This window comes from Populus trichocarpa, chromosome 2, assembly GCF_000002775.5.
Source record: "Populus trichocarpa isolate Nisqually-1 chromosome 2, P.trichocarpa_v4.1, whole genome shotgun sequence".
Lineage (NCBI taxonomy): Eukaryota > Viridiplantae > Streptophyta > Magnoliopsida > Malpighiales > Salicaceae > Populus > Populus trichocarpa.
The window spans coordinates 4,313,107-4,327,394 of record NC_037286.2 but is presented as its reverse complement, the minus strand read 5'-3'; the positions used below and the strand labels follow the sequence as shown (position 1 = coordinate 4,327,394).

At 38.0% G+C, this 14,288-nt stretch overlaps 2 protein-coding genes across 3 annotated transcripts; one reads left to right on the top strand and one right to left on the bottom strand.

Moving 5' to 3' along the window:
- Window positions 1–2,126: 2,126 nt before the first annotated feature.
- Window positions 2,127–7,253, top strand: LOC7468756 (LRR receptor-like serine/threonine-protein kinase RGI5). The gene is made up of 2 exons (XM_002302120.4): window positions 2,127–6,454; window positions 6,610–7,253. Exons 1-2 carry the CDS (start codon window positions 3,592–3,594, stop codon window positions 6,990–6,992), a joined length of 3,246 nt encoding a protein of 1,081 aa, XP_002302156.3. The 5' UTR covers window positions 2,127–3,591; the 3' UTR covers window positions 6,993–7,253.
- A 1,657-nt stretch (window positions 7,254–8,910) lies between these two features.
- Window positions 8,911–12,829, bottom strand: LOC7468755 (embryogenesis-like protein). 2 transcript variants are annotated; one of them, XM_024594705.2, is made up of 2 exons: window positions 12,090–12,829; window positions 8,911–9,272 (listed from the first exon to the last, which is right to left on the bottom strand). In XM_024594705.2, exon 1 carries the CDS (start codon window positions 12,637–12,639, stop codon window positions 12,094–12,096), a length of 546 nt encoding a protein of 181 aa, XP_024450473.1. In that variant the 5' UTR covers window positions 12,640–12,829; the 3' UTR covers window positions 8,911–9,272; window positions 12,090–12,093. The 2 variants fall into 2 exon arrangements, with proteins under 2 accessions (XP_024450473.1, XP_002300897.1); XM_002300861.4 differs by lacking the exon at window positions 8,911–9,272 and adding an exon at window positions 11,770–11,981 and having other exon boundaries at window positions 12,090–12,819.
- Between the last annotated feature and the right edge of the window lie 1,459 nt (window positions 12,830–14,288).

Genomic DNA, 14,288 nt, shown 5'->3' with positions numbered 1-14,288 from the left:
TGAAAAGCCTATGCAAACATCTAATTAATTAAATAAAAAAACTATTTATGTAAATAAACAAAAAAAAATCGTTAACAATAACTAAAAAAAAATAAGATATGAATGTACCAATCACATAAAATAAGATATTTATTCGGCTACAACGCCAGACTCAACAGAAATATTTATAATAATAATATATAACTTGTCTGACCCAAGTTCATATATTTTTTAGTGTATTTAAAAAAAATTATAGTTTTTCTTCTATAGTAATAATATTTTTTTTCAAATATATTAATGATAATAATAATAATTTTTAAGTTTACCCTTCAAATTAAATCTATGGTTGTTTTTCAATATTAATTTTTTTTCAAATTTATTAATTATTATATTAATTATAATACAAATAATAACATTTATAATATAAATAATAATAATAAACTTATCCAAGTTTAAGTGGATTTGACTGAAATATCATACCTAAGAGCTTTGAATCCCTCTTAAATGTCAGACTCAAAAGCCTTGGGTCCGACTGCAATCCGAAACCATTAAAGTTGGGTGAGGACGCAAGACCCAAGAATATTGGATATTGATGCGGACCCATTAACCTAGGGTCTGGACGCCTGACCCAAGTGTCTTGGGTCGGGGAGGTTGTAAGACTTGAGGGATTTGGATCTACGTCCCTACCACTTCCAAGCAACTTGGGTTAGCCGCTCCTTTCCAGCCCCAAGTTTCTTGAGTCTGGAAAGGCACGTCAGACCTAAGTTAATAATAATAATAATAATAATAATTGATTTTACCCTTCAAATAAAATCTATATTTTTTTTGGATAGTAATAAAATTTATTTCAAATTTATTAATATTAATGAATTTAATAATATTTATGACATTAATAATAATATTAAACTTTATAACCTAAGTTTTTATAGTTTTTAATCTCTTCAAATAAAACTTATTGTTTTTCTTCAGATGTATCAATGATAATAATAATAATAATAATTTGACCTTTCAAATCAAATCTATGGTTGTTTTTCAAAATTAATGATATATTTTTTAAAATTCTTAATTATGATATTAATTATAATAAAAATAATAAGATTTTTAATATTAATAATACTAACAATAATAAAATTTAAAATATAAATAATAATATCCTTGAGTATAGCTGCACAGACAGATCCAAAGATATTGAGTTTAGCTGCCTAGCCAAACCCAAGATCGGTGGCATCCATGCACTACTGGGTCCTGTTTGGCAGCATGATCCACGCTAGTGTCACCTTTTGGATGTGTTTTGGGTCTGGTTTAGCAGCAGGACCCAACTCTATTGGGTCTGAGCAGAGAATAAACACAAACAATACAGTTCAAAATCACTTATAATTTATAGTGATTTAAAATATTACAATCCACAATAAAATCATTTCATGTCTACCTGAAAACAGTATACAATGATTCACTGAGCCCTAGATAATAACAGATTATGCTATTATGTCTATATGGATATATGATACACGCACCCCCTTTTACAAGCAAATATTATTATTGAAAAAATATAAATTAATATTTATATAAATAAAATATATTTTTAAAATGAATCTAGAAATAAAATTACCGTGCACCCCTAGCACTAGGGGTGATTATTTTCAGTTCGGTTTGGTTTTTATATAAAAAAACAACCAAACCGATTTTTTTTTTAAAAAACCAAAACCGGTTCAAACCGACCGGTTTCAGTTTGGTTTTTTAGGACAAAAACCGGTTCAAACCGGTTTGGCTCTGTTTTTGTCCGGTTTGGTTCGGGTTTTTTTTCCAGTTTGGGTTCGGTTCAGTTTCAGACTTATAAAACCAAAACCGAACGGCCAGTTTTTTTAAAATTTTAATTTGTTTAATCAATTTTTTATCATGATTCGGTTTTTTCCATTATTTTTTTAAAAAATTTAATTTAATCCATTTTTTAATTTTTTTAATCACCCGTACCTGGCCATCACTTAACTGGCTAACTTACAGGGGCGCGGAATCAATCATCCACTGCAAAACATTTGTGACATTAATGAGAGAAGTGTCTCGTGCGGCTAAATTGCTAGGGAAACGCAGTCAAAACCTAAAACCCTAATAAAAACCCTAATCGTTACCTGTGCCCTAATATATTCCAAATCCACACCCATCTCTCTCTCTCTCTCTCTCTCTCGTGTGACTGTCTGTGTTTCATTATCTTTAGATCCCCACTCCCAAAACAAACCCACCTCCTCCTCCTCGGTAACCAAATCACTTGGATATTTCACCACCCCACAGTAATTACACTGTAAAAAGAAATATTTGGGCCTTAAGCCAACTAGACGACGCTACCATGAAACTTCCTCTGTATCCACGCCACCCTTAAGCCTAACCCTTTTATTATACAGAGGCCACGTTTAAGACCTTATAGTTTATGCAATGTATAGTAGACAGCATAGTGTGAGGAAAAAGACATTGAAAATGGTTGCTTACTCCGAAACCCTTTTACCTTTCACAATCTCCTAAGCTGCCTCACTCCTATTATCATCAGCCTCTTCTCTTCCCTAGGCGCCCTCTCCATTTTATTGTTTGCTCTCTTTTTCCGGTGGAGTTAAGACGGATGGCAGATTCCGAAACTCTCGAATCTTACCCACTTACATGTCCTCTTTCACTGTTGGGAAGGGTGATTTCTGGTATTTTGTGGAACTGTTATTTACACGTGTCGACCATGATTGCTATCAGGTTGAAGTTTAAAGCAATCCTAGCCATCGCTTTAATAGGACCCGTTTGTCTTTCTGGCAGCATGCATTTATATTGAGCTATTTAGACAGTCAGGGTTGTGCCATGTCAGCAATCGGGTGGCCCCCTGACCCGTGAACGTCCCCAACTATTGCCACGTGCATGTATAAGGATGGAGAAACTGATGTGAGCACCCAAGAGAACAAAAGGTCAACACTACCCCACTTGACAACAAAATGCTTCCATGCTGAAACAAGGGCAATTTGGGCTATTCATAAAGAAGCTGAAGCGCCCGCCCATGTGAAGTTGTGAGCTGCTCTAAACTAAGAACTACCTATTTAAATGCCAAAGCATAAAAGGCAACCAGACGAAGATTGTTCAAACTCCAACCTCAGCCACCATCCACCATCAGGTCCACCACAACCACCACCATCTCAGCCACCATCACCATCTGCACCCAGAAACCGACCATGGATAAAATGTGCAGTGTCAGAACTTGGACACAAAAAGCTTGATGATATCTTCATCTTGCTTACAATATTAGCACCATCACCACCGGCCACCACCTAGCTTTGGTTGCCTTTAATATCAGAGAGGGAGTTTTTTCGGGTAACGTTTTCTTCACTTTGACTGTATCAGCTACTCTTCCACAAGAGATCTAGTGGCACTCTTCTTTTTGTATAGTTCACATGCATGGTTTCAACACTTTAGTGTACAACTCAAGCATCCAAGGCCTCCACGGGAACTGCTCTCACATGCATGTTGTCTCCTGAGTGGACTTTCTTTCACTATCTCTGTACCTCCATTCACTATCACCATTTTCAAAATCATCAAAAAAATCCTCCTTTCTATTAACCCAAGATTTCTCAAATCATCATCGCTCTAATGGAGAAGCCAAGCCACCATTCCCTCTTGTTTTGCTCATTCTTGGTAATGATGATAACCAGTACCAAAACATTTTTTGTAGTCTCCCTATCCTCTGATGGAGAAGCCCTTCTTTCTCTTATCTCAGCAGCAGACCAATCAGCAAAAGCATCCTCACCAATCCTCTCCTCATGGAACCCATCAAGCCCAACTCCATGTTCATGGCAAGGCATTACGTGCTCTCCACAAAATAGAGTTACTTCCCTTTCTCTCCCTAACACGTTCCTTAATCTTTCCTCGCTGCCCTCACAACTCTCCTCTCTTTCCTCTCTACAACTTGTCAATCTCTCCTCGACTAATATCTCTGGCGCTATCCCTCCTTCATTTGGCCTACTCACCCATCTTAGACTCTTAGACCTCTCTTCTAACTCTCTTTCTGGTACTATACCACAGGAACTTGGCCAGCTCTCTTCCCTTCAGTTTCTTTACTTGAACTCCAATAAATTATCTGGTAGGATACCTCCCCAACTCGCAAACCTTACTTTTTTACAAGTTCTTTGCTTACAAGACAATCTCTTCAATGGTTCAATACCATCTCAATTGGGTTCTTTAGTCTCGCTCCAAGAATTTAGAGTTGGAGGCAATCCTTTTCTTACAGGAGAAATACCGGTACAATTAGGACTGCTAACCAATCTCACAACATTTGGTGCTGCAGCAACTGGTCTTTCAGGGGTATTACCACCCACATTTGGGAACTTGATCAATCTTCAAACTCTGTCTCTTTATGACACGGAGGTATTTGGTTCTATACCACCTGAACTCGGTTTGTGTTCAGAGTTAAGGAACTTGTACTTGCACATGAATAAGCTCACTGGTTCAATCCCTCCTCAACTGGGTAAGTTGCAAAAACTTACTAGTCTGCTTCTCTGGGGAAATGCACTATCTGGAGCAATCCCAGCTGAACTTTCAAATTGTTCATCACTTGTTTTGCTTGATGCTTCAGCTAACGATCTTTCAGGAGAAATACCTGCTGATTTAGGAAAGTTAGTGTTTCTCGAGCAGCTTCACTTGTCTGATAATTCACTTACTGGTTTAATACCCTGGCAGTTGAGTAACTGTACAAGTTTAACTGCTCTCCAGCTTGACAAGAACCAACTGTCAGGCACAATTCCATGGCAGGTTGGCAATTTGAAGTATTTGCAAAGTTTATTCTTGTGGGGTAATTTAGTGTCTGGTACAATACCAGCCTCTTTTGGGAACTGCACAGAATTATATGCTCTTGATCTTTCAAGAAACAAGCTCACAGGCTCAATTCCAGAAGAGATTTTCAGTTTGAAGAAATTGAGCAAACTTCTGCTTCTAGGGAATTCATTATCAGGGGGGTTGCCTCGCACTGTTGCAAATTGTGAATCTTTAGTGAGATTGAGGCTTGGAGAAAACCAGCTTTCAGGTCATATTCCCAAGGAGATAGGCCAGTTGCAGAATTTGGTATTTCTGGACTTGTATATGAATCATTTCTCTGGTGGCCTACCTTTGGAGATTGCCAACATCACGGTTCTTGAGCTGTTGGATGTGCACAACAACTACATTACTGGAGAGATACCATCTCTACTAGGAGAGCTTGTTAATTTGGAGCAGCTTGATCTTAGCAGGAACAGCTTCACAGGTGAAATTCCTTGGAGTTTTGGAAACTTCAGTTACCTGAACAAGCTCATTCTCAATAACAATCTGCTCACAGGGGCAATCCCAAGGTCCATCCGAAACTTGCAGAAGCTAACGCTGCTTGATTTGAGCTATAACAGCCTCTCGGGTCCAATCCCACCTGAAATTGGTTATGTCACAAGCTTAACAATTAGTTTGGATTTAAGCTTAAATGGATTTACCGGTGAACTTCCTGAAACGATGTCTAGCTTGACATTGTTACAGTCACTTGATCTTTCCCGTAATTTCCTTTATGGAAAGATTAAGGTTCTAGGTTCCCTTACTAGCCTAACTTCCCTTAATATCTCCTACAATAACTTTTCAGGCCCAATTCCTGTATCACCATTCTTCAGAACTCTATCTTCAAATTCATACCTACAAAACCCAAGACTTTGTGAATCCACAGATGGTACTTCTTGTTCTTCGAGAATAGTTCAAAGAAATGGATTAAAATCAGCCAAAACTGTAGCTTTGATTTTAGTTATTCTGGCTTCAGTTACCATTATAGTTATTGCTTCCTTGGTTATAGTCGTGCGGAACCATAGGTATGCAATGGAGAAATCTTCTGGAGCATTAACAGCTTCATCAGGAGCCGAAGATTTCTCCTATCCATGGACTTTCATCCCATTTCAGAAGCTTAACTTCACCGTTGATAACATCCTAGATTGCTTGAAGGAGGAGAATGTGATCGGGAAAGGCTGTTCTGGGATTGTTTACAAGGCTGAGATGCCAAATGGGCAGTTGATAGCTGTGAAAAAGCTCTGGAAAACAAAACAAGATGAGGATCCGGTGGATTCTTTTGCTGCAGAAATTCAAATTCTTGGACACATTCGACACCGGAATATCGTGAAGCTTTTAGGCTATTGTTCGAATAGGAGTGTCAAGCTCCTTCTGTACAACTACATTTCAAATGGCAATCTGCAACAGCTTCTGCAGGGGAATAGGAACCTGGATTGGGAAACGAGGTACAAGATAGCTGTTGGTTCAGCTCAGGGTCTAGCTTATCTTCATCATGATTGCGTGCCAACAATTCTTCACAGAGATGTAAAGTGCAACAACATACTTCTGGATTCAAAGCATGAGGCCTATTTGGCAGATTTTGGCCTGGCCAAACTGATGAACTCTACAAATTATCATCATGCCATGTCCAGAGTAGCTGGGTCTTATGGTTATATAGCCCCAGGCAAGCATCCCTGATTTCTAGAACTCCAATATATTTGTTCATGTTTTTTTTAGTTGATTTGTCATCATATGCTGATGGAATCTTGTAGTGTGCTGTTCTATTTATAATTCTTATTTCATTTGCTAATAATAAATATATTTCCATGATCATTGCAGAGTATGGATACACCATGAACATTACAGAAAAGAGTGATGTTTACAGTTATGGAGTGGTATTGCTAGAGATCATAAGTGGCCGCAGTGCTGTTGAGCCTCATTTAGGAGATGGATTACACATAGTTGAGTGGGTGAAGAAAAAGATGGGAAGCTTTGAACCAGCTGTATCGATACTAGATGCAAAACTTCAAGGTTTGCCGGACCAAATGGTGCAGGAAATGCTGCAAACACTAGGAATTGCAATGTTCTGTGTGAACTCTTCGCCTGCAGAGCGCCCCACCATGAAGGAGGTGGTGGCATTGTTAATGGAAGTAAAGAGTCCACCGGAAGAATGGGGAAAGACTTCTCAACCTCTAATAAAACAGTCATCGAATCAAAGTTGAAATAATTTTGGTCCTTGTTTTTCTTTGCTTCCAAGGTAATCATTGATTGATTCTCTTTTCCTATCCCAAGAAGACAAAAGAGGAGAGTAGTTGAAAAAATTGAAGAGTGTGCTTTGGATATTGTTATCAGATTTAGCTGGTGGTCCTGGGTGGGTTTCTTGTACAGTTGTAGAAACAGCAATGTGGTTGAATCTGCTTCATCCTTTGCTTTTTTCCCATTTACAATTTTTTATTTACATGCAACTCTATGCATTTCCTTTTTGCCGGCGTTGATGTGACTAAAGTTCCTGAATTTCTGTGAAATGTGATCTGCTGCTTATGCCCACAGGATTAGATTCCCAAATTTCAGCCAGAGTTTAGGTTTGTGTGGTGCTTGCCACAGCAGGTGGCAGTTGAAACAACATCATAAAATAAATTTCAACTGGTAACTTGGAAACATTCAAGCAAATTTACTGACAGCACATAATGACATATATACAAGTAGCAGGATTCATGCAACAGCAAGAGAGCACGAGACAGAAGTAAATGAAAATAGATCCTCAGAATCATATGAACATTCGAGGGTGTCCAAAATGTGGGACAGGGGGATTGTGTCTGGCCCTGTTCGATTAAAGAAAACAGAAACGTTAAACCTATTGCCGGTGGAATTGCTACTCAACTCGGAAGGACTCCCCATACATGTTTTTGCATGTAGGGCCTATATATGATGCAGATAAAAGCAGACAGATAGAAACAGGCCATGCTTTCCTCCTCCTTCCCCCCATGCCTCAACAGGCTAATTTGTATCCCCTTTCTCACTATTCTTCACATGGTCAACATCCCCCTTTTTTCATGAGACTAGTATCGGGTCAAAAAGATCAAATAAGAAAATAATTGCTGCAACATCCCCATTTCCCTCTTGCTCAATGCCCTTTTGGCTATTTTTTTTTTCCTGATAAAGAGAAAAGAATCCGTTGTTTAACTTAAATTCAGAACCTCAACATGATAATACCTTGATGTAACGTGAATAAAGAAACAAAAAGATCCATGATTAGTTCAATAAGCTTCCCTTTTTGTTTCTTTCATGGCCAGGTCAATCTTTACAATCCCAGGTATTATGGGCCAAAGCAATTTGAAGTAGAAATGACGTATGCAGACCACACTCTATGGACCACATTCATCGTGTATTTGCATTGGAGCCTCTGCAATGGTAGGCGATGAAGCTGCATAAAACTTCAATTAAGTATTTTGGGTTTTTCATGGGCTGGACTGGAATGTTTGGGCTTCAAAACTGAGCTGGACTGTGATATTTGGGTCTGGGTCTTCCTCTTCAAAACAAGTCTTAGTTCCTATTCCTTTACTTAAGTAAAAAATGAGAGAAAAATAGAGTTAGTAGAAAAAATAAAAGGCGAGTAATATTAGGTTTATCCCGTTGAAAATATATTATCTTTAGCTCCATCTTTTGTCTTTATCTCTCTTTTTGTACCCTTTGTCTTCAGCTTTATAACAGCAAGAATCCTGGGAGATAACCTTAGACAGGGGATTATACGAGGGGGCTTTTATTATTTTACTTTTGATCTAACGAATTATTTTGAAAAATTCACATCAGAACAGTACGAGTTGGTAAAAGTTTCTTCAAAAACAAAGGGAAAAAATAAAGTAAAATTCAACACATATATGGATAGAACTTATAGTAGGGTCTTGAAAAATAAGTAATTTCTAGTGGGCCATTATACTCTTTTTAGTTTCATCGGATTTTTATTAATTGAAATTTCCAGTTATCTTGTCTTCAGCTAGAATCCTGAAAAATAACTTTGTGTTTTTAAGAACAGTTACGCCTAGAGATTTTTACATGTTAGGAAGTATCAGGCAACCTGTTACTTTTGAAACAAGCAATAAATGGCGCAACCGATTCTCTTGGAAAATGTACAATTATACCTCACCCAAACGGCTAGAATATATATATATATATAGAACGAGCCCCGACAAGAGGTGACCCTAACAGAATAGTTCCAAAAGAAAAAAAGAGGTAGACAAGAAGACAATCAGTTCATGCACACCACATGAGAATCGACGTCCTCTTCTTTAACTAAAAAGGAAAAATCCCGTTGTCAAAATGGTTGCAACCGGCACCTTTTGTGTCTTCTCTGGTCCAATTCAAGTTACCCGGTTTTAGTTGTATATAAAATGAATGAAGCTACTAGTTGCATTTGGTGCTTTTCAACTTGAACATGGCCTCTGGCCCTCTGGTGACATCAAGTTGCAGAACTTGCTGCTTGTCCATACTTGCCAGAAGCTGTCCTGAAACATTGCAGTCAAAGAAATATCATATAGAAGTTAGGGCTCACAACCTTCCAATACGAGTTCAATTTCTTAGTGACTTCGTCTTTTTAGACCACTAAGCTTGTCCCCAAAAGCCACATAATGGAATTTCTTTTCTCCACATGCATTTTATCAGTTTCTGATACCATTTTTCTTTCGCTCTTTCCTTTCCTTGTATGCTTGTTTTTTATATGGGCTGCAATTTCGCACATCTCTCTCCGTATCAGCCAAATAATCTTTGAAAACCATGGACTGCAGTTTAACACGCCCTACTGTAGTAGCATACAGCCATCCCTGAGAACCAATCGGCAAACTCTGACAAATTACTTGGATATTCTGCTCCTGTATAACTACTGTTAGTGAAGCACCATGTTACCTCGTCAGCGCCTAAACAATACATCCAGTAAATTCCCATTGCATGTCTGGAGACATTATCTCAACCCTGATCAACTACAGATATTCGCTCTTCCGAAGAGCCATCCCTCGCTAAGGTTTCTCAGCGCGCCCTCTTCTGGTTGAGTAAATTATACATTAGTCCCTATAGTTTTGTATAATGAAATGAATAGTCTCTCTACTCTCAAAAATAATTAATTAGTCCCTATGTTTTAAAAGCTGTATGTAACTTGACATTTCCTGTTATTTCTCAATTTATTTTTTTATTTTAAGAAATAGAAAAAAGAAATTGGATCATACGGAAAGATTGATGAGAAAAAAGGATATTAGAAGGTCAAGTTAATTGCTTTGCAAGGAAGACAATGAAACTCAGTTTACATTACTGTGTTGAACGGGAGTTTCCACGAAATACTGTATCATTCATTAGAAATATTTTCCAGAAAGTGAAATTTCTAGTCGCTACCAATGGGCAGCCTATGAATTGCTTGCTAGTTCATGGATCTAATTCCAGAAGAATACTCTAAATTCTAATTTGACTCAACACTTAGTTATGCCAGATAACTAAAAGTGACCAACTACATATCATGCCATACCAATCTACAAAGCAACATCCTTCTTCGTAACAACAGTGACATTGCTGCCTTCCAAAATGAGGTCCACAATCTTTCCCCTCTCCATCTCAACTTTAACCAGTATTGGAAGTATAAAGAATAATAACGTTAAACATACACTCCATAACATGATTGTGTGAAAGCATCGGAGGGTAAATTGTGGATCAGCTAAGAGCAAGTTATTTCAGCATGAACTATGAAATCAATAACATGAAAAAAGCTCTAAAGAGATGATGCCTCAAGTTTATCGAAGAATTCTGGTGCTGGCTAAGGAAAGCGGAGGGGAAATTGAATAAGTTTAATGTTATTGGCAATATCTATCACTGGTTACTGAAAAAGTGCCCCATTCATGAACTAAATTTACTTCCTGCTGATGTATTAAGAACTTTCCAGCACCCGTATGATCTACCTGTCTCAAAACGAAGATATAAACACTGCTATTTGAGCATTCTCTGTCACATCAAAGAGACATCTAAAGGCAGGCAGTTTGAATGTAGTCGTATCCTTTTGCTATTATTGCATGAAATTGTAACAGGCAACAGGAGTGTACATGCTTACAAGTTGCATTTTTCCATCTTAATCTCCAACGTTTTTGGGCTTTTTACAGGATATGTTCTGCAAGATTTCGTAGTGTGCACCATGGAAAAAAGGACAATAGATGGTTAAAGACATTCCTAATCCTTCGAAATTAAATGTGGCTTTTAGCCTGCCATATCGGTTGGACACTTTGAGATTCAAGCCCACTTGTTGAATAGCTGCCCAAAACTTGACTCTCTTGTTAGAGGCCACAGTTTGGAAGAGGAATCTATATCCATTGTGTCTAAAAATCAGTCTTCTTCAATAAACAGACTACAACTCCAGGGTGTGGTCAAGTCTACAAGTGGGAGATAACTGGGACAAAGAGGTGAGAGCAGTGCAAAGGAATAACAAGGACCACTGATCTCAGGATTGAAGAAAACTGTAAGAATTCAGTGTTTGACAGTAAAAAATATACAACTCTGAATAAAAAGTACAAGAAACACGCAGTTAGTGCCTGTTAATCCAGTACTAGGAACCTTGATGCAAGCAAACTTTAATGGAGTTGAATGTATTTCATAGGCATTTCAGAGCACTCCATGGCAGATCCCTTCTCCTTGCATATTACCTATGAACTTGGCCTCATTGCCACTAAACCACAAAATGCTTGAGTTGACTGTGGCAACATGTGGGCTCTTGATATTTTCTCCTAGCTCTCAATTTCAACCTTACATATCAATGTATCATCCTAATCATTGGTGGGTTCTTATAAGCAAGAAGCTACTCATTGGATATAGTTAAAAGCATAAACTGCATTGGTGCATTCTCAGTTCAACAGCAATATTTCCCCATAGCATTTATCCATTTGTTTTGCTCAAAATAAAATCCGTAACATCCATAATAAGAGAGGCAGACTTACCTAAACAAGCTCCAATTCGTCAGTCAAAGCATGAACATAATAGAAGCATGTGACCATTCATTGCATAGGCCTCATATTGTCAAAAAAATGATTCTAAGCTACATAAAACAATATCTTTTAAGTCAGAAGGTAACAGAGTTTCCACTATTAGTACCATTGACATTATTAAATTTGAACTGATCCATTATTCAAAATCATCTTCATTTCCTACCGTAAATATCCCATGCATCATAACAAAGCCCTTTCCACCTATAACATCAATATCAAAATTATCCTCAATGAGAACATAATACATTGCAAAACCCCAAAAATGGAAAGCACTAAAGAGAATTTAAGCGAAGAGTCGTTATCACAAACCTCGTTAATCATCTAACTGCTGAAGCTCGGCCTTTAACTGCTCCATCTTGAGCCCCATTGACCTTTGCAAAGCTGCCTTTTCACTCTCTGGCAATTTCCCTAGTAGTCCTTCAAACATGTCCATAACTTCCTTCACTGCAGCCCTTGCACACTCAGCCTCTTCATCAAAATAGACAGTCTCTTTTGACTCCGAAGCCATGTCTATCTCCTCTCTTGCCTCTGCAAACTTGAGGTTTATCATGTCAACTTCTCTGTTGACATCTAACAAGGGCACCGGCTCATCTCCAGACTCAGTGCTGTGTCCTCTCCGATTTTGGTCGGTCAGGGACCGAGCTCGAGTGTTCGGTCTAAAAGGGTGTGTGAAAGTGTGGAGATTTGAGACAGGGGTGTGGAGAAATTTGGGGTTTGGAGAGTCGATTGAGTTCGGAACGAAATAGGTTGGAATCAGAGCTCGCGACTGGAGGGGGAAAGGATTTGTGGGTTTCGGGGAACGTTCAAAGGGGCGTCTCAAAAGCAATTTGAAAAGAGAAATCTGCAATCGCTTCTGCATTTTCACTGAGCAAGGGAGCAGACACCCAAAAGAAATTCTCTAGGCTAAACTCTAAAACCCCAAGTCCTAACACCCTTCTTTTACAGGTTTAGACTGGGCCTAGGCTATATAAAGATTGAAAATGGTCTGGATGAAAGGTGTGGATCTTTTTTAGGTGTGCATCGTAAGGCCCTTATCAATATCAAAATGGGTCATTATCAAACCACCGATCAAAAATGAAAAAAAGCAGCAGGTAGGTATAGTTGGAACGATGCATTAATGCTGTAATAGCAATACGGTGATCGATTAGGCGCTTGTTTTGAAGTAATATAGACGTTGTTTTTTAAAGATTTTTTTTTAAAATTTATTAAAATAATATTTTTAAATTTTTAATAGTATTAAAAAGTTTTAATTTAAAAAAAAAAAAAAACAATTTAACCGTAATTTAAAAACATGTTTTTTTTTGGCACAATGCTTTTTTCTTTTTTTAATTAATTTTTTTTAGATTGTTTTTTTACTTTAAATTAATTTTTTTTTTTTTACAAGAATCATGAAGAGTCAAAAAAAATTATCTCAATCTAAACTCTAACAAATCCTCCAAATCCAGCAACCCCATTTGGCAGAGATGAGCCTTATAAACTCTCTCAAAATCACAGAGAATCAAGCATCAAAAAATTCCCATGGCTCGCGAACTTCACTTGAAACAAATACCACTAAGTTCATCAGAAGCTGGCCTGGCTGCAGTGACTCTTCTCTTGTGTGCATTTGCCTTGTTCGTGTGTGCTTCACATTCACGTAAATGGCGTCGGTGGAGTGCTTGTTATGGATCCTTTGATCACGATCCGGTAATACAACTCAACACTGAAGATACGATGCTGGGCACAGGAGTAATTTACGGCATCCATGCAGGCAGTCGTGATGATAGCACGTTCAGTGGTGAACAAGGAGCTCCAGTTTGGAAGAAGAACATATATACTCATGGGTAATGCCAGCTACCTGATTTTTCAGGCGTCATCATTTATGACTCAGGTGGGAACGTAGTCACCCCTGCTAAAAATCCTCGTCCACTACTCACCTGGAAGTGAGAAAACGCCAGGGCTTTGAAAATTCGGCATCGACATATGAGTTGTCCCAAGTGGTGGCAATCTTACACAATTGCTTCAATTAATATGGCCGCATAAAGTTTTTTACAAATAAGAATGTTTATTACAGTTTGTGTACTCAGTGATTGCATAGTTTGACAGCTGCAAAGCTCGGTGCTCCCAGGAAAGAAAGAAAAAGAAAAAAAGCGAAAAAACAACATAATCCTTCATAATAATCATGGCAAATGTTAAGACTTGCTTCAATTATTTTAACTGGTTTTTGCAACTAATGGAGAATCATAAACAATCAGGTGTTTGAATAAAGCATGAACAATCAATTGTGTTCATCATCAGGTTGAGTTCCTGCGACCGGACAGTGGGATAGGCGTTACAAGATATATAGTTGAGTTAATGTCCAAAAATAGTTTAGCACATTTTCTCAGCATTCAATGTCAAATTTCATCAATAAGTACTCCATTCCAGTTCCTTTTCTACCAATTTTTTTGGCAAACAGAAACTATCTCCTTTCCCGGTCGGGTTTCCGCGGAACATCCATGCTCGGAGAGGCGCGCTCACATGAAAGAACAT